Source organism: Toxorhynchites rutilus, chromosome 2 (genome assembly GCF_029784135.1).
Source record: "Toxorhynchites rutilus septentrionalis strain SRP chromosome 2, ASM2978413v1, whole genome shotgun sequence".
Classification (NCBI taxonomy): domain Eukaryota; kingdom Metazoa; phylum Arthropoda; class Insecta; order Diptera; family Culicidae; genus Toxorhynchites; species Toxorhynchites rutilus.
The window spans coordinates 17,550,463-17,574,764 of record NC_073745.1 but is presented as its reverse complement, the minus strand read 5'-3'; the positions used below and the strand labels follow the sequence as shown (position 1 = coordinate 17,574,764).

The 24,302-nt window shown below is 37.7% G+C and overlaps 1 protein-coding gene across 3 annotated transcripts in view; it reads right to left on the bottom strand.

The window, feature by feature from the left end:
• The window catches only part of LOC129771761 (paired mesoderm homeobox protein 2A-like), a 108,746-nt gene that overhangs the window by 66,540 nt on the left and 17,904 nt on the right, over window positions 1–24,302 (bottom strand). For all 3 annotated transcript variants that reach the window (XM_055775772.1, XM_055775771.1, XM_055775774.1), the window contains one exon: window positions 3,739–3,935. In XM_055775772.1, the coding sequence (XP_055631747.1) occupies window positions 3,739–3,935 (197 nt within the window). The remainder of the gene's footprint in view (window positions 1–3,738; window positions 3,936–24,302) is intronic.

Here is a 24,302-nt window from a genome sequence, read left to right as displayed (position 1 = left end):
ATGACGGCGAGTTTATAAGAGACATGGTTCGTGGCGAATCCTATAAATATCTTGGATTCCGACAGCTCACCGGGATTCGCCACTCCAACATCAAGACGGAGCTGCGAGACAAGTTCTTGAGTCGAGTGAACTGTGTCCTGAGGACTTTCCTCAATGCGGGGAACAAGGTACGCGCGATCAACACATTCGCGGTTCCCCTGCTGACCTTCAGTTTTGGTGTAGTCAAATGGAGCAAAACTGACATAGAGGACCTTAAGAGGAGGATGAGGAAAGCATTCAAAGAGGCCGGAATGCACCATCCTCAATCGGCACTGGAGAGAGTTTCACTACCACGCAAAGAAGGGGGACTTGGAACAGTCGACATATCTGCACTGTGTGTTGCCCAGGTACGACAATTGCGCGAGTACTTCGCAGAACGCGCCAACCAAAACGCGCTATACCGGGCTGTCTGCGCCGCCGACAGAGGATACAGCGCTCTGCACTTGGCGCAAGCGGAGTACCAACTCAACTGCAATCTGCAGACAGTGGAGGAGAAGATTGCAGCTTGGAAGCAGAAGGCAGTGCATGGTGCCCACCCCCATCAACTGGACCGGCCACACGTCGACAAGGCCGCATCTAATCTGTGGCTAACGCGTGGTGAACTCTCTTCAGTAGTAGAATCCGACATGATAGCCATCCAGGACAGGATAATGCCGACGAGAAACTGCAGGCGGTACGTCTGGCATCAAGACGTTGATGACATTTGCCGGATGTGCCATCAACCAGGTGAAAACATAGAGCACATTATGGGAGGCTGTCCCGTTTTGGCCAACGCAGCCTACACCGAGCGCCACAACAACGTGGCCCGTATTGTTCATCGACAACTGGCGCTCCAATGTGCTCTACTGGAAGACAACGTACCAAACTACCGGTACCTGCCTGCACCTGTCCTGGAAAATGACCTTTCAAGCTGTTCTGGGATCGCACTGTTCTGACCGACCACTCGATCCACCACAACCGCCCAGATATAATGATTTACGACAAGAGCGACCGCAAAGTCACCATCATTGATGTCGCTATTCCACTGAACCAGAATCTGGAGCAGACCCACGGTCGCAAAATCTGCAAGTACCGACCATTGGCCGTGGAGCTCAAGGAACTATGGGGGCTAAGGGAGGTCCCAAGAATTGTTCCAGTCGTTCTCTCTGGAACTGGAATTGTCCCGAAGACACTTCTGGAAGCGCTAAAGGTGTTGAATATGGAGAAGGAATTGGCCGGCATCCAAAAGTCGGTCATCCTTAGCACCTGCGCGATTGTCCGACAATTTCTCGGTCAGGACTGAAACAGCACAAGCATGCAGATACGTGCATTCCGCAGAGCCTAGTCCCCCTTTGGCATTCAGAAGCCCGGGGGCAGGTGAAAATTCTGGCTAGGTTCGCGTAGTTAAGAAGTGAGATAAGTCTGCCAAAAAGAAAAAGAAAAAGAAAAAGAGAAAGAAGAAGAAAAAGAAAAATAATAAAAAAATAATCCAAAAGAAGGTGATAAGGAATTGATAAATTGTGTAGAAATATAATTAAAACTATCCACAGCACAGTTATGATTAATCAACACCAATAACAATGCCAAAGATTCTTTTTAGAACCTCCAAAATGTTCATAAAAAGTATATTTCCAATATTACGGATCATCATCATATTCGATTAAGTATCGTGTTTTTCCCATAGTATAGTTATCATTCAAAAATTTTTTTTAGTATGATTATTTATCATGCTGGTGTAAAGTATTTCTAACATAAATTATCGTCGGAAGACAAGCAAGTTCAGTTATCAAATAAGTTAGCTCTCCGGTAGAAATCATTGAAATCCTTCATTAAAGAAGAATTGCTATTTCTTGTTCGTTTATTATGTTTATATTTGTAGCTCTATTCAGCTGAACAGTTGGTGAGTACATTTGTGTTATTATCGCTATCGCAATTTACAAATATTGCTTTCCACATTCAACCAAAAATACGTCGTAGGATTACGTCTCTTGGGAACTAATTGGGTGTACAAATTGAAAAACGGAAAACCGATCGCACAGCTGAAATTGTCCAATTTCAAGCGGTTATTGCTCAGTTGTTTATCGATGAATTCACGAAATATTTGCATCAGTTGGTTTAGGTACTCTCTAACAATTTATTACAATGTAGATGATTATCTATTTCACGAAACTAACTATCAAACAATTGGAACAATAACTTTTCATTTTAGTTTGATGTTTTCTTAAAAAACGATCGCTAGTGATAGTGAAAATTGAGCACAGAAAATTGATGTACCGAATGAACAGAAGTAATTGTTTGGTAATGAAAAAAAATTGAGATTTCTTTTGTATATAAATAAAATAGCTGTTGCTCCAAATTTATGTTATTGATTTCATTGAAAAAAATTTTTTTTTTATTTTTTTTTAATTTTATACGATAAGTTTCTCAGTTTTGGCATAACGAAACCTGTTGAGTATATTACAATTGTTTTGTTGGTAAAGTTCATGATAATGCCAAACTGATTCTTAGTTAAATATTTCCAGAGATATAATAATAAGTTTAGTTTCCTTCATACCAATTTCAATAGCTGCGGCAGAAAAAATGCAAAATGCCTTCGTCACACAAAAAATGTCACAATCACCGCCCTTTGATGGTCTCACATCCTGGTTTTATAGCACACCACTTAAAATAAAACACCCAATTTCATCTCTCTGCTCTACGGGTCTCCAATGGAATCACGAGAATCACTCATGCGGAACGTTCAACCCAATAACACGAAAGGTAGCAGTGGCACACAAACAGTAAAAAAAACACCTGATCCTTTCGCACCCTCATATGACATGATTTTTATTGCCCTACCCATCAAAATCATGTCTTCCGTCGTCCCTGCCCGAGAAAACGAATGACAGCTCTACTGCTGCTCATCCCGGCGAACGCCAAGTCATCTGTTCGTGATTGTCCCCCAAAATGGCCCATCTTTTCATCATTCGTGACTTCATACGCCTGCGAGAGAGAGAGAGAGAGAGAGAGAGAGAGAGAGGGGGAGGGTGACAAATTTGCGACCCTCCATCGGTTGCAGTCGTATTTTTTATGGACCACACATATTGTCCCCAAAACAGGCAATCAAGTCGATGTTCCGTTGCCGTTTCAATTTTGCTGCGAGCCTAGATTACAATCCGAGGACACCTGACTCATATGGTGCGCCCCTTCCCACCCACTTCGCTTTCTGGAGCTAGGAAGACTCGAAACGAGGTGCCATAGCTATGAAATATTGAATAGGGCACGTGTCATAAATAATGAATTTTTATTCGTGTTTTCCTGCCCATTCTCACGCACGCAGCATCCTTCGGCCTTCGGGTTCTGCGGGAGCGGGAGGAGAACCCGTCTCGGATGCGTGCTCAGACCGGTTGATTTTCCGTCGCGTCTCGTCCATCCTCCTCGGGAGGAGACTTGAGAGAGCCCGGGGGAGAACATGGCACGAGTAGGCCATGACAAAAAGGCACCCAACCGAGAGACAGGGCTGGCAGCGCAACTGGTGAAGCGAATTTAATCAATCAAGTCTTCCAGTGTTTTTTTTTCGGTTGTCTTCTGTCTTCTTCTCTTCTGTGAGACCGTTTGTTGTGGGGGTGGATAAAGGATGGCAAATGGATTACACATGATGGATTCTCGGTAGAGGGACGATTGCTTCGTTTGTTTGGTTCGGACTGCTTGAAGGAAAAAGGCAACAATATGGAAGCTTACCTGAACCCTCGCCTCGGTGAGATCGATTTTCATGGCGATCTCCTCGCGGGTGTAAATGTCCGGGTAGTGTGTCTCCTGGAAGGCTCGCTCGAGCTCCTTGAGCTGAGCCGACGTGAAGGTGGTTCGTATCCGCCGCTGCTTTCGCTTCTCCGCCAGGACCGAGTCGTGTCCCGAGTAGACCTTGTACGGCAGGCCAGCTGTGCATGAGAGAAAAAAGGATTATTAGACTAGAATGAAGAGGGCTTCTAATGATGAAGATCAAAATCTAACATTCATTTAAAGTTGTAGGATCCATAAAAATAGAAAAACTTGAACAGGGAATTCATGTGTTCTTGTGCAAACGAACTCTAATGAAAACAGAACCTCCCACTGTCAGTACGAATGCAAACTTTTGAATTATCCGCATCCTCTTCGGTTAACAAAATGGCAAACACCGCCGGTGGATGTTAGCAAACTCAAGGAAAATGTTCGCTACCTATTCAGGTGGAAAAACAACGCCGACGGCGGTTGGAAATTAAACATTTCCTCAGCGGTGCACCGGAAGTGAGGAAGCCCCGATGCAACTTTCTCGGATCCATTTTGTACAGATTTTATCCGACTGGATGCTCGCGTTTACTCTTTTGTGGTTTATTTTTCCCCAAACTCTTTTTTTTCCTTCATCCTCCGCAAACGAATGCAGCAAGAGTAGATAAGCGTTGCCCCAATCGTGACTCCGTTTGCGCTTTATTGATTTTTCAACAGGTTTCCGGGCTTCACGTTCGCTTGTTGAAGACATTTTTCTCCACCTTCCTGAATGTGGCAATGTTTGTCTTTCCGCTACCAGTGCAATCGTAAGAAGAGGGAAGAAAGTGGGATATTTGAATTGTTAAATCGCTGTCTGATCGTGCGGTTTTTGTGCGGGAAAAATATTGAATCGAAAAAAGCCAGCACTCTCAACCTAATTATACATTAAATCAAATGATAATTGAAGCTAATTTGAAGCAATAATTGCGACATTTCCGGTCCAGAGTGCCGTTTCGAGCCACACAAGCGTCCAAGCAGTCCTTGAAAAGCCAGATGTAAACAGAAAACAAAGTGAAAAGTACCCATAAAAGTATATGACCCATTTTGGGCAGTAAACATAAGCCCCCGAGGGGTCGAGACGCGATAAAGTTTTATTTTGTGCTGCTGCCTTGTTCCGCCGCCAGATCTTGCCGCAGACTTCCCCCTATAATACGGTAATTTTTATTTTATTAGCGCTTCTAATTTTAATCAATGTTTCCGTCAGCATCCAATGGTCATGAGCTTTGTTATTATGCGCCGTTTCATGCGGCCTGCTTTGGTTGGTTGTCAGTAAAATGTGGATTTAACGCAATTGAATGAAGGGCAGACAAGAAAACCGCCTTTCAAATGTTGAAAACAGGATAATTGCAATTCGGCTTCACCGTGATTATTTTAAAAACTTTATGCTTTTCCCAGTTAAAAATCATCAATGAAGTTTTTCTGTCAAAAAATTTAAGATCATGCGCCGAAAGCCATAAAATATTTCCCTTTACACACCAACAGACACATATACATTCAAACAGAAAACGGACAGACGCAAACACGCTCCAGCAAAGGACGAAGAACAAAAACAACAACAACAAACAGTTTGGGTTTAGCGTGGGGTGGCGCGATGAAAATGAGAAAAATCCTCACGAACAGAGCAAAGCGACATCGAAGGAAAACTCCGCTTCCTCGCTTTGTGTGGGGTTGGCACAGAACCCAGTTTGAGGGGGAAAACGAAACGATGTCGTCATTTATCTTATGCTCAAATGAATAATGGCCGAACCGAGAAGAAGACAAAAAAAACAAAACCCAACAGAAAACAAGAGTTAAAGGGGGGGGGGGATTTTTTCCACGGAAAATGGCAGCTTGTAGATGGTGCGTGGGTGTGTGTTATGTGTGTGGGTGTTTGGGTGTACTATTTGACTGCCTTCACCAAACGACACGAGGGTACGATAGATCTCGCGAACAGAAGGTGGGATTTTCAACGAGCTGATAAAAATGTCTGCACGTACTTAAGCCGATGTTATACTGGATGGGTTGGTTGGTGTTTTATACGGTGAAGCGCTCGCCGCCTTTAAAGCGGATTTAATTTTTGTTTCGTTGGATTTGGGCTCAGGGATTTTTTAGTCTTGCCGGGGATTATGTGTCAATTGACACAAAATTAACTTGTAATATTGCTTTTTGTATTTTGAGAATCGTCAATTGACCTTTATTTTCAATATCAAATTTGTAATTTCATGATACATTCATCATGTTAGGTGGTAGTATAACGTTACATACAGTGCTCTCTCACTACCTTGTTAGTCTAGAATTTTTTTCTCTATTTTTGGACTACTTTATCAAAGACTACTACCCTAATTTTATAGTATTGTTTGTTCACTATTACCCTTTCAAGTAATTAACAAGTTTTGTTATTTTTGTTAGATTTTGTTTACTTCCTTACCCGACTTCTTTTATGTGTACAATTATGCGTTGACAAAAATAAAAGCCCACCTCCAAAAAATAATATTAAATTCACTCGAAACCTTTGGGTAACCCCTCGTTTCTTCATGTTATGACAGCTAGAGCTGTGCGTCATTGTTAGCAATCGATATTGAAGCGATATTAATAAAGTGATATAAACAAAGAATATTATTTTATGAGGGACGGGCTTTTAGTTTTGTCATCGAATATTTACACACTTTAAAGAAGTCATGTAAGGAAGTAAACAAAATCTAAGATGAAAATTGTATGTGTGGGTTTTTGGGGTCAGAAAAGTCCCTTTTGATAGTTCGAGACCCCTTCCCTCTCTAAGGGGGGATGGCTGCCATACACAATCATACACAAGTTCTCTGCACATCTCCAGAGTTAATCAAGCAAATGGAACCAAATTTGGCATGTGGAGGTTTTAGGGTGCAATAAATGTTTCTATGGTGGTTTGACATTCCGCCTGTAGCGTGAATCCCTTATTCCTTTCCCACATTCAAACCTATTATCACAATTCAAATTATCTCATTTCTCACTCAGTGAAATGCAGTTAACAAACATCCCAAATTCATATCCATATGCATGTCATAAAGTATGAATCACCCGCTTTATGACTTATCCGGAAAACATTGCCCATGTTGTAACCAAACACCACACTTGTACCAACATGTGTACGCTTCTTCACAAGTTGCAAGAGTCGGTCGTTTTTATTCATGACCCACTTAAGTTGCGCTTGCCCAAGCAAGGCGGAAGCCTGAAGGCAAAGCGTAATAACTTCCACTCATCCTCATTCTTTCTCTTTCCATTTTTACCGCCGTGATGCTCCGCCCAGTAATATACATTAGCTGTTTTGTGTAGAGTTAAGGAAAGTAAATGTAAACTAGTATTTAAGCGGACACTTGTAAAAAATACGACAGTCACAGTCATGATGAGACAGATACGTCTTTCTTTCTATATCACAACGTTTCCACTATCCACACTCCTCTCTCTCTGAAGGGGAGGAGGGCTGAATAACTCGAGAACTAATCAAGCAAATGGAATCAAACTTGGCTTTTTTTAGAATTTTGAGTACTTAGTACTGATTTAATTTCTATTTAAATATGTTCGTATGTGATATTTGATATTTGTTATTGAAAACATCCAATAATTAAAAAAAAACTTTTTTTTTTCATTTTCTAATATTTTGTTAATACAGGGCGGACTCCATTATATACAGTTTTCGATTTCTTTTCACTGTATATAATCGAGTCAAAAAGAATTTTTTTAATAGTTTTTTTTGCATGTATTTTTGGTTTTTTTGAATAAAAAAGAAGAATTTCATTTTTGATTCATCCCCTTAAAGTACGGCTAAAAGTCTCTATAAAAAAGAAATAAAAATCCTCTTAAAGTCAGAAAACACCTTTCTCATATGAAAAAAATAATTTTATACAGATTCTCTCAGGAGGTGATAGACGATCATATTTGATGAAAAAAAATCCTTCTACGCATATGTTCGAATTTCAACAATGACAGAGTTATACAACTTTTTTTGTTTGTTTCGGACTCTGTTGCCTCAAACTGTTGCCAAAAATTGAATCGTGAATGTCGTGGATTTGAGTTATTTTCTTGGAGGAAACTTTTTTATGCGGTCTCTATCTACCGCACAAAAAAAGGTTTGCCTGTAAATTAAACCTGTAATGGGTCTCAAAATTCTAAAAAAAATCAAAATTTAGAAAGCATAGATATATAATTTTTTTTGTATCGCGCAACACTGTTAAAATTCTTTAAAAAAATCGCACATATCTAGAAAAGGTGCAGAATCAAATTTAAGTACGAATAAAAGTAGTAGTGAATCTCTAAATCCCCTAAAAAATCCAATATTTAGAAACAATTTTTTGTACCGTTTTGTTTCATATTCCGAACAGTCTCAAATTCCGAACACTCCATTTTTAAATGTAAGTATACTATACTTCAATGTTATAAATAACTGAATAATAAAGGCCAGACATTATTTGAGGTATTGGCTAGATTTTAACATCATTCACAGGTATCGATACAGCCTATAATTTATAATATTTAACATTTGCAAAAAAGTGACAGTCAAAACCAAAGATAAAATGTTAGCGTTAGCGAATTCCGTAGAAAACAAGCATCGTTAATGTTTCAGTTTTTTTTACTTACTTCAACTATTTTGTTTGTCTTTTTCCATTTTAAGTGCTAGAAAAGGTATGATGCTATAATAAATGGATGAAAGAAATACTCATTAAAATTCGGAATTTGAATCAAGTTCAAGTTCAAGCATGATTCAAATTTCAAACACTTCATTTTAAGTGTAAATTTACTGAACTTCAATATTATAAATAATTGAATAATGAAAGCCTTAACATTCTTTGGGTTATAGGCTTCATTTTAACATCATTTACAGGTATCGATGCAGCCTAGTATCTATATTATCAAGCATTTGCAAAAATTGATAATCAAAAGCAACGATAAAATGTTTGCGTTTGCAAATTTCGTAAAAAACAAGCATAGTATGAAAAATTTACTAGTTTTGGTAGTTTTTCAACAATTTTTTACGGAAATCTTCATTAAAATTAGTGTTCGGAATATGAATGAAGTTTCTACGCATGATACAAATTGCGAACACTTCATTTTTAAATGTGAATTTACTGTTAAAGTTCAGTTATAAATAATTTAATATTCAAAACCCTGACATTCTTTAAGTTATAGACTTCATTTACAGGTATCGATACCGATGTAAACTATAAGTAATTTAAAAGTAATGATTTAAAAAAATCATTTTTGCTGTTCGGAATTTGAGACAAAAGTGTTCGGAGTATGAGTCAGTGACAACAATGGTGTTCGGAATTTGAGACAAATGCGATTCGTGTAATTCTAAGTTTTTCGCCATGAAAACATATTTGTAAATCAATTTTTATGTAGTGAAATGAAGAAGAAGGCTCTATTGTATCCAAAAATCAAATGAATTTCGCGAAAAAGTACCATATTGAGTAATGAGACACTGTTTAAATGCCATCAAAGCTTAATTCTTCGGAATTTGAGAAAAACGGTACTTAAATTTTTGTCTGATGATATTTCTCGATACATCATTATAAGATGCACTTTCAGATTTTTTATTCAAATTTCAATTAAAAAAAATTAAAAAGTACGTTTTCTACCATAGATCCTTTGTTAAACCTCATAGGGGTTTAAAAAATAGTCAAACTTTCTTATTAATTAACCTAGACAATATTTTCCATAGAGCGGCTCATATGGTTTGGAGGCACTTTTTACTTCCATACCCGCCCAGGCCCTTTCTACGTAACTTAAGAACTAATCAAGCAAATGGAGCCAATTTTGGTATATGGAGGTTTTAGGGGGCAATAAATGTTCCTATGGTGGTTTGACACTCCGCCTCCTTTCCTAAAGGCGGGTTGCATATTTCGAGAAACATTCAAGCAAACGAAACCAAATTTGGCATGTGGAGGTTTTAGAGGGCACGAAATGTGTCTTTATGTGTTTGTAAAGGAGGAGGGGGTTGCATAACTCGAGAACTAATCAAGCAAATTTGGGATGTGAGGGTTTTTGGGAACGAGATATGTTTGTATCATGGTATGAAACCCCTCCCTTCTCTGGAATGGAGAGGGGGTCCCATAAAAATATTACACATATTTCAACCAAACATGACTATTGGAAATTTTCGAAAAACTTTGAAGTAAAATGGGAAAATTCGGAAAATTAAATTCCCATATGTTCTACAATTACATAGTGACAAGCATTGTTACCCCATTTGATGTTTGTGTTAGCGCAATTGATCTTTGTTCGAAAGCGAACATAGATTTTAGTGTGATAAAATGCACTTCTATATCTCCTTCTATCCATATAAATAAAAATGGATCGCCGAATGTGTTAATAAGAGCAAAGCTCGAGAAAGGAATTGACCGATTTAGGGCTGTCTTTATTCTATCATATTTTCTGTATCAAACATTTATTCCATGTGACGGAGAAACATGTTATTTGCAGGTGGTTGAAAAATCTTGAACGAGAATCGTGTCTGAAAATAATCTGACATTATAAGGACGAGTTTTGGTAGAAGTGGTAGGAATTGAATAGTAAAAGGTAATTTCAAAGGGTCGATTAGGAGATTAATCAATGAACAGTTCTGTGATTGGACCCATGAACGTGCGCTTAGTAAGTAAACGTGAATGTTTTAAGGTGTTGATAACAAAAAATAAATTTTGATCGGGACGAAGCTAGCCGAGTCAGCTAGTGATTAATAATTTCGGATATTACTTCCTCATTCTATTTTATGACTGTTTGCGCCTTGTACTTAATCAAAGACGAGAAAACGACATTTTTTGTGTACATATTATAGTTATATTTAGTTCAGACTAAGAAAATCACACGCTCGCTATTATTTTTAGTTCAAGGTGCATCATCTTAAACTAAACATTCATAAGAATTGTTCGTTCGATATCTGGAGTTTAAATATATATTCAGAGCTTGTTTTCAATATCTGAGTTTGGGACTTAAACTAGAAAATGTGCATTCTAATGACTAAATTGTCTATCAGATGTGTTAACATTGGGCAAAGAAATGTGCTCGCTTAAAAAACATAACATTCACTTACGCATGCACCTTGCAGTACATAAAAGATTAGGGATCGATTGTGGATTCTTTTACAGTAAATGAAAGGTATTCAAATGAGCTTTCTATTGAAAACTTTGAACTCCATACAAAAAAAAAAGCTTGTTTGTTCATCTTTTCCCATATGTTTTGAAATTTTTGATAGGTTAAGTAAAAAAATCTGATTCCGGAAGATGCACCCTAAGGACCAAATAAAAATACAGGTATGAAATTTATAAATAAAAAATAAAGATAGAAGGTTTGAAGAGAACCGGAGTATATTCTGCAAAGATTGAGTTTTTGGAAAAAAAAATCAAATTCAATCTATATAGTCTTATCATTAATTTCAAATTTGTTTAAATTTGTCAGTATGTTTCTTACAATCATGCATTATATTCGTTCAATACTGATATGATATTGTAAAATTGTAAATTAGTTTTGACATAGATTGATAACAACATTATTTATCTACGTTTGAAAAAAATCATAATTCTCACTCTATTCAAGCCGACTCACACTGGTACATTTTTAAAGCTGTGCCTTCAGTGGAAACAGTGATATAAATTTTTCCACATTTTCAACGTCAGAATAATATATAAACTGTTTAGAGAGCAAAGGAGAAATTCGCTGCTCCCAGCACATATCACTCATTTTTTTTTCGACAAAAAAATGCAAGATAACTTTTCACCTTCAACCAGATGTGTTGAAAGCTTAAATTGGAGTCGTTTCTCACGTGTCACGTGTCTGTTGTGCAGAAAAGACCCGAGCAAATCACCGCTCGTGTTCAGAAAGCTGTGGCAAGGTGAGCAAAATGAACAAATTACCATGCGCTCCGTTTCTTCGGTTCTCAATCACTTGGTTTATATGGCAATTGTAGCACGATCCCTGCCTGTTTTTTGAGTATCATATTTCAACTACTGCCCCTCATAGTATATGAACGATTGTCAGCCAAATTAAACCCGACAGACGTCCTCCGCTGGTTATGCTGCTCGTTTTTTGTTGTTGCATTGTTTCATTTCTTCCTCCATCTCATCTCTATCGATCGATTCCGGGCTTCCAAATCCTTGCGGGATTACGTGAATGTTTTCCCAAGCTTAGCATCTCTGGCGCTTGTTTGTTTAGTCCGAAGTCCCGGACCCGAACGAAGAAACCATGCCAGAAATAGGGAGCTGCGCCCCCGTCCCATCCAATATCAATCAATGACTGTGCCGCCCCCATAATCCGCGCACAACGCAGCAGACTTTCTGCCATCTTCATCATCTTCCGACGTTCGATGTGCCGGACCGAAATTAGAATCGAAGCTTTCAGAGAGTCCTTCGAATCTGGCAATAACCTTCAAAAAGAATATGCTGGGGTGATACGACGGAGAGTGAGAGCGAGAGAGAGACTATACGAGCTGGGACCGCAATAAGCCGGATAGGGAAAAGGACATGACTTGGATAAACTTTTCGTCCATTTTTTTGCCTGTCAATTGTGAGGGTGGGGGACTGGAAAGGCTTCCGAGGAAAACTAGTGGCGGGACGAAAAAATGACATGGAATCGTAAAATGAAGCGACAGTTATGTCCCTTCGCTTGCGAAGGGGTCTTTTGCTTCGTACCATCCGCTCCACTCTTGCCGTGTCGGTGAGCGTTATAGTTTGGGATGAGCGAAATCTGGACAGAAGATAAATTCCATTCACTTAATAATAAAGACAATAATACTTTGTAAATAATTCATAAAAATAAGATGGTGGTGTTCTGCCGGGTTTTTTTTCTGTCGTTGAGCGGTTGTGAATAAAATGGTACAGGATGAAGGCAGACTCGGGTAAAGAATGCTTATTTGGAAAATAATTTATGTGGCATGGAAAATTGTGATAGTTGATTTTTCGAATTCGATTTTATTGTTGAGAAACAATATTGTTGGAGAGCATACTGGATGAATATTTACATATCATATGGTCAATTTTGTGTGACTTCTCGTGTACAATCCGGATACGTACCGTTTTGTCTCATATTCCGAACAGTCTCAAATTTCAACAACAACGAACAATTCATTTTTAAATGTAAATTTACTAAACTTTTATGTTATAAATAATTGAATACTGAAAACACAGACATTCTTTGAGGTATAGTCTTCATATTGACATCATTTACAGGTATCGATACAGCCTATAATTTATAATATTAGAAATTTGCGAAAAAGTGACAGTCAAAACCAATGATAGAATGTTTGCGTTAGCAAATTCCGTAAAAAACGAGCATCGTTCATTTTTCAGATTTTGTAGTTGTTTCAACTATTTTGTTTGTTGTTTTCATGTTAAGTGCAAGAGAATGAATGAACCTACAATAAATGGGTGGAATAAAATGATGTTTTATGCAGAAATCTTAATTAAAATTAATATTGAAGTAGTGTTCGGAATATGAATCAAGTTTCTACGCATGATTCAAATTCCGAACACTTCATTTTCAAATGTAATTTTACTGAACTTTGATGTTATAAATAATTGAATAATCAAAACCCTGAAATCCTTTGGGTTATAGCCTTCATTTCAACATGATTTACATGTACAGGTATACAGCCTATAAATTATAATATTAAGCATTTGCAAAAAAGTGACAGTCGAAACCAATGATAAAATGTTAGCAAATTCTGTAAAAAACAAGCATCGTTAATTTTTCAGTTTTTGTAGTTTTTTCAACTATTTTGTTTGTAGTTTTCATGTTATGTGCTAGAAATGATAAGAATCTACAATAAATAGATGAAATATAATGATATTTTCTGCAAAAATCTTCATGAAAATTAGTGTTCCGAATATGAATCAAGTTTCTACGCATGATTCAAATTACGAACTCTTTTTTAAATGTGAATTTACTGAATTTTAATGTTATAAATAATTTAATATCCATAATCCTGACATTCTTTGGGTTATAGACTTCATTTTAACATAATATACAGGTATCGATACCGATATTGCGCCATTGGTCTTGAAACCATGTATAACAAACTATAACAAACAAATACAATCAATAATTACAAAAGCAAAATCCATTTTTTTTTGCAAGCATAACATTTTTCCAAAAAAGACTAGCTAACTGACTTCAATAAGATATATCGATCATATAAATCGGTCCAGTAGATTAAAAGTAATGATTTTTAAAAAATAGCATTTTTGCTGTTCGGAATTTGAGACAAAAGTGTTCGGATTATGAGTCAGTGACGAAAAAGGTGTTCGGAATTTGGGACAAAAGTGATTGAACATATTTTTAGTTTTTCACCATGAATATGTATTTGTAAATCAATTTTATTGTAGTCAAGTGAAAAAGAAAGCTCTATTGTATACAAAAATCAAACTAATTTCGCGATAGAGTACCATTTTGAGTAATGAGACACTGTTTAATGGCCATCAAAGCTTAAGTGTTCGGAATATGAGACATAACGGTACACTGAATCTGATTGTTTTTCAATTGTGAAAAATGGAAAATCTGTGGAAAGTGGAAAACCTTTGATTTATGGACTATGGCCTGTGGAGAAAAAAAACTCTTTATTATTTAGAGGATTTGTAAAAGAATGAATTTGCTTTCTTTTCTGACTGATAGGTTTTTATTTATGCACATATTATGAATTCAAAAAGCCAATCCTAGACTCCGATCCCCCTGTTTTATTTTAGACTAGCTAACCCGGCAAACTTCGTCCCGCCCATTTACTTGATTAATTCTCGAGCAATGCAGAAATTTGTGTTTTATTTGTATGGCAGCCACCCCTAAGAGAGGGGGGAGGGGTATCTAACCTCCATAGAAACATTCATTGCACCCTAAAGTTTCCATATGCCTAATTTGGTTTAATTTGCTTGATTAATTCTCGGGTAATGCAAAAATTTGTGTTTCATTTGTTCGGCAGCCCCCTCTAAGAGAGGGGGAAGGAGTATCTTGATACCATAGAAACATTTATTGCATCCTAAAACCTCCACATGCCAAATTTGGTTTCATTTGCTTGATTAATTCTCGAGTAATGCAGAAATTTGTGTTTCATTTGTATGGCAGCCCCCCCTTTGAGTGGGGGAAGGACTGTCTAACCATCATAGAAACATTTATTGCACCCTAAAACTTTCACATGCCAACTTTGGTTTCGTTTGATTGATTAATTTCCGAGTAATGCAAAAAATTGTGTTTCATTTGTATGGCAGCCCCCTCTAAGAGAGGGGGAAGGAGTATCTTATCACCATAGAAAAATTTATTGCATCCTAAAACCTTCACATGCCAAATTTGGTTTCATTTGCTTGATTATTTCTCGAGTAATGCAGAAATTTGTGTTTCATTTGTATGGCAGCCCCCCCTTTGAGTGGGGGAAGGACTGTCTAACCATCATAGAAACATTTATTGCACCCTAAAACATTCACATGCCAATTTTGGTTTCGTTTGCTTGGTTAATTTCCGAGTAATGCAGAAATTTGTGTTTCATTTGTATGGCAGCCCCCCCCCTTAGAAGGGGGGGAGGGGTCTCAAAATATCACGAAAACTCTCCTCCGGCCCCAAAAATCCCTACATACCAATTTTCATGTCGATCGGTTCAGTAGTTTCCGAGTCTATAAGAATCAGACAGACAGACAGACATCACTCCATTTATATATATATATATATATATATATATATATATATATATATATATATATATATATATATATATATATATATATATATATATATATATATATATATATATATATATATATATATATATATATATATATATATATATATATATATATATATAGATGGCCTGGGGAGAAAAAAAAACTCTTTATTATTTAGAGGATTTGTAAAAGAATTAATTTGCTTTCTTTTCTGACTGATAGGTTTTTATTTGTGCACATATTATGAATTCAAAAAGCCAATCCTAGACTCCGATCCCCCTGTTTTATTTTAGCTTTATTTTGAATGCCAGAAGCCAAAACATAGGAGCATACTAACAATTGGGATTTCTGATATGATAATGAAAATGTATCACATTTTCGAATGTATATTCTGTCGAAAAAGTACCGGGGGTTGATAATCTGAAGCCGCTTGAAAGGCGTTCTAAGTTCCTCTCACTCTGGTCGTTTATCAATCGGAGTTAACACGGTTGAATAGGAGGAAAATATGTTTGAAAACTATACCTTAAGTTGAAGAAAGTTAGTCCTTAGACATTCTATGTTTCAAGTCCCATTTCATGCTGTTGCGGCATGTCATAGTATCGAGAATAAAGCGCGTTTCCGCTCAAATAGTTGCGAATGTCCTCAATTTTCATAAAAGGCAAGGCAATCATTGTGGATGGGTTTTTGGAAAAAAACCGTAGAAATATTATCCAACAACCAGCATGATGTGGTTCCATCTGACAATAAACTGCGACTCAAATAAGGTAAATGATTTTGGTTTGTCTAGTCGGAAATATGATCATGGCTTGTCCACTTTTTTGAATGCTATAATTCAGCGCACCTGTGTCAAATCAGATATTCGAATGTTTCAAAACATATAAATGAAAGTGTCTTTTTTATGATGTACAGTAGTTTTATAGTATATTTTTATGGATTGACATGTTTTAAAGGATTCTAAAATCCACCTTCTATCTCAGTTTGAAGAAATCTGTGATTCAGACAAATTGATTTGAGACTCCCACAAACTTTCCTCTTCATCCGAACAAATGAGTCCCCTGTCCTAAAGTCCACTATTTTCTATAACCGCAAGTCATTCTCCAGTCATAACGATGTTTGCAAAGGAATCAATATGAATAACCATTGATCTACGATAGTATTACTACAACATACAACATTTTCCATGGGTTACTGAGGGAATTTACCTATCAACACGTGTTTTAAATAAATTGGGTGTCCATTTGCTATAGCCGTACGGTGTGTTTTGCAACTTTTTCGTCTGGTTATGTTGGTTATTAAAAGTTCACTCAATCAAACAACTTATGATGCCAAAAAGAAGAGTTTTGAACGAGAAAGAAAAATAAATGTTTAAAGCCTGTAAGAAGGATGGTGTATCAATTCGAGAAATCGAGAAAATAATACTACGATCAAACGAAAGTCAAAAGAATCAAAGTTGTCAGCAATTTCACTATTTCACCATCTAGAATCAAGGTTATACTAGATTAAATTATATTCATTTTTCAATCGTTTTGATGTTTTCCTACTGTAAATTAAGTTTTTTATGAAACTTTCATTTCTAGATATTAAATAATCAGGTGGAACCTAATTCAACTGATTATTTAAAATCTAGAAATATTTAAAAATTCGAATAAAATAACAAATAAATAATTCAAGGCTCAAATGCGGTTATGGTATATAGCTACTGAACTTCATGAAAAGCGTAAATAAATGTATCATTCGATCATGTTGTGAATTATTTCATGAGTTGTATATTCAAATATATATGAAATAAATTGTGAGACATTAATTTCTACAATCTTATACTTGATTCTCGAGTAATGTCTGAAATATGTGCGCGGCTATAAAAAATAGTCACAGTGTAGAATATTAGGAGGACATCCAGGAAATTGGTTCTGAATCTTTTGCACGAAACGTTTTCAAGTCGTGTTCATCTTCCCCACGTAAGTGCTATGAATGTGTTTTCCGTTGCAAAAAGCAAATGGATTCAAAACTATTCGTAAAAATATAGTTCTACAAGTAAGCGCTAACCGTTGCGTAAGGTAGAATAAATGAGGTCATCCAGAAAGTTTCTGAAATCTTCGTTATTCTTGATACAGTTGCGAGCATTTTTCCAAAAACAAGTCACATATGGATATTTGTTTGCATATAAAATTATATCTATTAAATCTAAATGTAACCGAGAACTGCTCAGGTCTCTAGCACTAATGAGGGTTCTAATTTCCACTTTTCTTTATAAACCGATGTTTTCATCCATAATCTTCCGGAAAACACAAGAAAAACTTATTATTTATTCCCAGTGTTTGAGGAAACAACATCGAGCTAAATTGTCCCATGTTGGTATTCTAGGCATAACTATCCCACCATGTATCGGTGAATCGGTTAAAGTACAAGAATTTTATGTCATTTATGTCCAGCCAGGCTAATGCAATCCTTTCAGGTTTGGAAGAACGATCTAATTCCTCAAACAAACAAAATAGAACACCTGTACATCTTGTTAGCGAATACCTAATAACAATGAGATTAATATTCTGCAAAGGTGTTGGAGCTCCCTCACTGCGCTAGCACCCCTGTGCGATTCACAAGCGATATCACTACCATATACACTGCGTTTAATAACTACAGAACTACTTCATTTTTACGGGTTTCCCGAGACATGCAAGAAGTCGGTTGAATTGAGGTATATAGTGTAGAATACAATAACTATCATCATTTATAACACTGCCAAAAACAAAAAAGTTCAAATGGGTAGTCTTATAAATGAAGATAGTTATTGTATTCTACCGCTAAATACCAATTCAACCGACTTCTTAAATATCTCTGAACTCAGAAAAATAGAGTGGTCCTATAGTTATGAAACGCAGTGTACTACATACCGATGCTACTTACTACGACATCAATTGTGTTTACTATTTTATGCAATTAAACTGCCGTTTTACGCATAGTACGCCAGTTGTGGGGACATATTTTGATCTTAATAAATGGAAACAAAATTACATATATTAAAGTTTTTGAGTTTTTGAGACTGAGACTTTTTTCACAGTGTAAAATCCCACAAAACGTAAGCAAAGGTATAGGTCTCATATATCTCTCGGTTTTGACGTAGGAATACGTCTTCCAATAAGAGTGCCATATCAGAAAAACAAAATCACGCTCTTTCGGAATAATGTAAACGTTAATATTATTTTGCTACGAACTGATTATGATGGTTATCCAAACTCAATCGAATCGGTTTTATAATCTAGTTGGAGGCGATCTGGCGTAGTGGTAACATCCATACCACTCACGCTAAAGGTCACGAGTTCAATTCTCACTCCCGACATTCTTCCGAAATGGAAGGTAAAAGTGACGAACCAGCCGAAAGTGTTGAAAATCACTATAATACAGACAATACAAAATAGAATCTAGTCTGTAAATAGCCAACACCGATACCGTTGTAATGAATCGCATGTAAATCGGTTGCCCGAATTACACATGCAGAGGACGAACACTATAACATGTGCAGGTCTCGCGCTGCTATCTTCTGAAATCCAAATAGCATTTGCTCGCAAAGAACAAATGGCTTCCGTTTTTCTCGATATCAAAGGGGCATTTGATTCAGTTTCCATGGAAATTCTCTCAGAGATGCTGCATAATCGTGGACTTTCACCAATTCTGAATAATTTCCTGTACAATTTACTGCCAGAAAAGCACATGATTTTCTCTCATGGCATCTCGAAATCTTCTCGATACTGTTACCTACCGCAAGGTTCCTGCCTAAGCCCCCTCTTGTACAGTTTTTACGTCAATGATATGGATGATTGTCTAACTAAAGCCTGCACGCTGAGACAACTTGCAGACGATGGAATTATTTCCATCACGGGTACTAATCCCATCGTTCTACAAAAGTCGTTGCAAGATACCCTGAATAATCTGTTCACGTGGGCCCTTAAGCTGGATATCGAATTCTCTACGGAGAAAACTGAAATAGTTATTTTTTCTAGGAAGCACGAACCCGCCCAATTCCAGCTTCACCTATCCGGCAAAACGATCATGCACTGTAAGTTTTTCGAATACCTAGGTGTATATTTTGATTCTAAATGTACCTGGGGGAGACATATTGCGTATTTGAAACAGAAATGCCAGCAAAGAATCAATTTTCTCTAAACAATAACCGGAACATGGTGGGGTGCCCATCCAGGAGACCTCATTCAGTTGTACAAAACAACGATATTATCAGTGTTAGAATATGGCAGTTTTTGCTTCCGATCAGCTGCCAGGATTCATATTCTCAAGCTGGAGAGGATACAATACCGTTGCTTGCGTATAGCCATGGGGTGTTTGCATTCGATACATACGATGAGTCTCGAAGTCTTGGCAGGAGTATCTCCGCTTACTCAGAATACACAGAATTATCCTACAGATTTCTCATTCATTGCAAGACCATTAATCCATTGGTGATTGATAACTTCAAAAATCTACTCCAACTGACTCCTCAGTCAAGTTTTATGTCTTTATACCATGAGTACCTTACCCATGAAGTGCACCCTTCACCGGGCATCTCCAATCAAGTTTGCTTCCCATACTTTTGCAATTTCTCTGTCTGGGTACAAACCAGGGGGCGTTGCTGATTAATGGTTAATGGTACACTCGTAATACTAACCTCGAGCCAACCGCGAGTAATCGGTTACATATTACTAACATAGTTGTAAGCAAACATTGTCGAAATATTGAACTCCCGGCCCCGTTAGGCTGATGCCATATGAGCCTTAATAAAAATATATATTTTGGATAAAAAAAATGTGCAGGAACATTTGCAATTTAAGCCCCACCCGATGGCAACTTTTTCAGAGCGTAAAAGCAAAGCTCTTGCCATTTTCTATTGCCCTATCTTGCTCCCAAGAGCTAGCAATCAACTTCAAATCGCGGTGCGATTTTGTTCCTAACTTCAAATCAAAGGTGACTTTCGATTGAATGATACAATGCGACGGTTTTCATGCCGTCGAGCGGAGAGTTCTTGTGTATTTTTGCATCAAATGCACACATTGTTATCGATTTTTATACGTTACCAAATGTAGATTGGTTATAATTAAGCAGTCTTAATATTTCTAAAGTTTTTCTTAAATCTAAACAACGGAACGATTTTCGAGATTTTTTCGAGTAAAACGAATCGATAAAAAAATAGAAATCAGAATGGAAGAAAACGATCTTTCAAATATCGACTCAAGATCGCCAAATCCTCCAAACAAACAATATCTTCAGGTATTTTTTGGGAGAAAACAAACAAAAGTGCCAAAGAAAACACAAATTTCTAGAAAAAAAAATTACAGTAGAACCCCGATTAACCGAGGATTAGCAAGAAAAGTTATTGTACCAAATTTTCTCATCTTTCAAATGGTCGGTGTTAATTCAGAGGGTCGCAAAATTGAAAATTTTGAGTTATTGATTACATTTGGTTAAGCATTATGTAAGCTACATACCCCATTCATCAAATTTGGAAAATCACGCATACAGCAGGAATAACGTATCAAAATTGTTATGATTGATCTACGACAACCCTTCATAGTATGCCGTCAGAGCGGACCATGTGTGAATGGTACATGGTCCGCTCTGGCAAAATGGATCTATATCATGTGCCACTCTGTCTGCACCATGTGACAATAATTTGTATATTAAATTTATACAATATCCAACCGCCGAATTCGAACCAACAAAACATTTTCTTGAAGCTAATAGGTACCTTGTCGAAATGTGCTTGAACCCGTTAGTGTAAAATGTGCATATTCTAAGTATATTAAAAACAAAACTTGGTCCACTCTGACTGAACGGATCAGTGAAAAATGCTGGTCTTCAGTGTGAATGATCGCAAAATGTACTGTTTCAGAGTGCGATTTAGGCTGTAGCGATGACAATGAATTCAAATTTGAGGATTATATTGATGAATACTGTCTAAGATGATTGCAAATGGGAAGTTTATGCTTAACATGTTTGCCATGTGATCATATTCATGCCAGCAGTAGATGACAGAGACTAGTATGTTGAATACAAATAAATATTTATGCAGTTCCAAACTCACAATCTTTCTCGCTCTAATTTGCATAGCAGAATGGCACACTTTGACTCACAACTGTTAATTAATTGAGAAATATTTCGAAATTGTTCAGTCATAGTGAACCAACTCTTAAAAATGCTTCATTTGGTTCAGTCAGATTGGACTAAAGGGTGTGTCACATCAAATTGCATCACGGAAAAAACGCTGTAGAAATTAAATTTTTAGGAATTATATCTTCAGCTTTCGCTTATAATCAGATAAGAGTGTATAGATCACGTTGGCCATGCTTCACTGTCAATTTTTCGTAAATTTGGAAAAATTTCGTCGAACGAAAAAGAGCGTCGTGAATTAATCCTGTGCACTCATTTCGAGAATCCGGAGTTGTCACATCGGGACATCGGTAAGATGCTGGGAATCGTCCAATCCACGGTCAGCAGAGTACTAAAACGATACTTCGAGAACCTAACCATCGACCGGAAGGTGAAGAACGGCAAAAATGGATGCTCCGTCAGTGAAAAAGATCACAAGCGCGTAGTGAGACAGTTTAGACGTGATCCGAGAAGTTCGGTCCGGGATGTCGCCAATAAGCTGAATTTGTCAAGTTCATTCGTCCAGCGGACCAAGCAGCGGGAGGGCCTGCGTACATACAAGGTTCAGAAGGCTCCTAACCGCGACGAAAGGCAAAACATGGTGGGGAAGACGCGAGCCCGGAAGCTGTACACCGAAATGCTGACGAAGCCGCATTGCCTGGTAATGGACGACGAAACCTACGTCAAAGCGGACTTTCGTCAGCTGCCGGGCCTGTTGTTCTTCTCCGCAGAGGACAAATTCAGCGTTCCGGAGGAGATTTGCAAGCAGAAACTATCCAAGTTTGCCAAAAAGTACATGGTGTGGCAAGCGATCTGCTCTTGCGGAAAGCGGAGCGCCCCCTTCGTGATGACCGGCACGGTAAACGGGCAGGTTTACCTTAAGGAGTGCCTACAGAAGCGCTTACTACCACTATTGAAGCAGCACGAGGGCCCGACCATCTTCTGGCCGGATCTCGCTTCGTGCCACTATTCAAAGGACGTGTTGGAGTGGTACGAAGCCAACGAGGTCACCTTCGTGCCAAAGGAAATGAACCCGCCCAACGCGCCGGAGCTTCGCCCAATAGAGAAATATTGGGCGATTATGAAGCAGGCCCTCCGGAAGAACCCAAAAGTTGTCAAATCGGAGGCGGACTTCAAGAGGAAATGGATTTCTGTTCAAAAAAAAACTGCAACCTGACGTTGTACAGAACTTTATGGACGGGGTAAAGAGGAAGGTGCGAGCATACGGGCTTGGGCTCGAAGTATGAATAAAAAGAAAATGCCAAAAGTTGTTTAATAGTTTTTATTTTACTGTCTATAATTTTCAAAAGGATCGGTCTACTGGGCGAATTTCTACAGCGTTTTTTCCGTGATGCAATTTGATGTGACACACCCTTTATTTACGTATAGGCAGCCAAATAACTGCCTCTTTTGGAATGATACTTGATATTTCTTTACAACTATCATACGTCAAAGTATTGCCAGAGAGTAGCTGCTAACATTTCTGAAAACAATATTGAACGAAAAAAATAATTTTTTTGAAAAATTGCAGAGCAATAAACTTTATGTTCGTTTTTCTCGAAATCATAAAAATGTCACATGGTCCGGACTGACTTAACACCGACCAAATGAAAACAACAAAATCGTTCTAAGTAGCGTACTATATAAATTGAATCCAGCTTAAAACAAGCAGAGCCCAAGACAGGAAAATTTCAATAGTTTTAGTTGACGTTTGACCATATGTCAAGAAGGATTTTTATTTCATCAAAAATGATCATCTATTCCCCCTTGAATGATTCCGGGTCAGCCACTCACACTCTGTATAGTGATATTTGACACCTGTAATTGATTATGTATTTTATGAAAAGCCATATAAATTCATCGCTATGAAGGATCTTGATTGATAGTTTACTAAGTATGAACAATTATCTCATCTCTCATGTGGCTGTAATATAATGCATGCCGAATAAGATGTCTGCATTTATTCATACGAGCATCAATAATTGAACTGTTTACTGTCATCTCAAAATGACAATCCCAAAAAAACTGATGCTTCCGATCATCGAGGGAAAACACCTCTCCTCGCCTTACCAAACTATTCATCTTGAGCTGTCTGTTTTCGTCTGCAAAAAAAGGCATATCAAACCGCAACCATTGCTACATCTGCATGCGAATCAATCTCCTACGGAACAGCCTCTGCGATATATTCACTATATAGTGCTGGTGGTGGCGGATGTGGTTCGTCCTTTCGGACCCATCCGAATCCAGCTGGGGATAATGAAATATGATATCCAATTAAGTGGCTACTAATTGCCGGGTAATCCAATTTCGGAAATCATTCTCAATTATCAACAATTACCGCCAGAAGCAATCGAATTAGAACCAGATTTGAATCTTGAAAATCCCGACGCCGTGTTTCGGTTTAAGGTATGTATGTGGGTATGTTGGAGTGTGTATGCGGTAGCTGTTGAATTTATTATGACTTGGCAATAGCGATAGTCACACTCCGGCCCAAGTGGGTGTATATGGGAGGATTATAGTGTGCACCAAATAGTCTATTCCGTTGGAAGCTCGGTTCGTCTGTGATCTGCTTTATAGGCTGGCGAATGCGAAGGAAGGCTGCGTCAAAACGTCCCGAACATCCTTCTCCGATAGCAACATTGTGGTCCGGTGGTAAACGATTTCAAGATTCACATCCTGAACCACGCCAGGACCTTCGATGAGCGAATAGATGGAACGCAG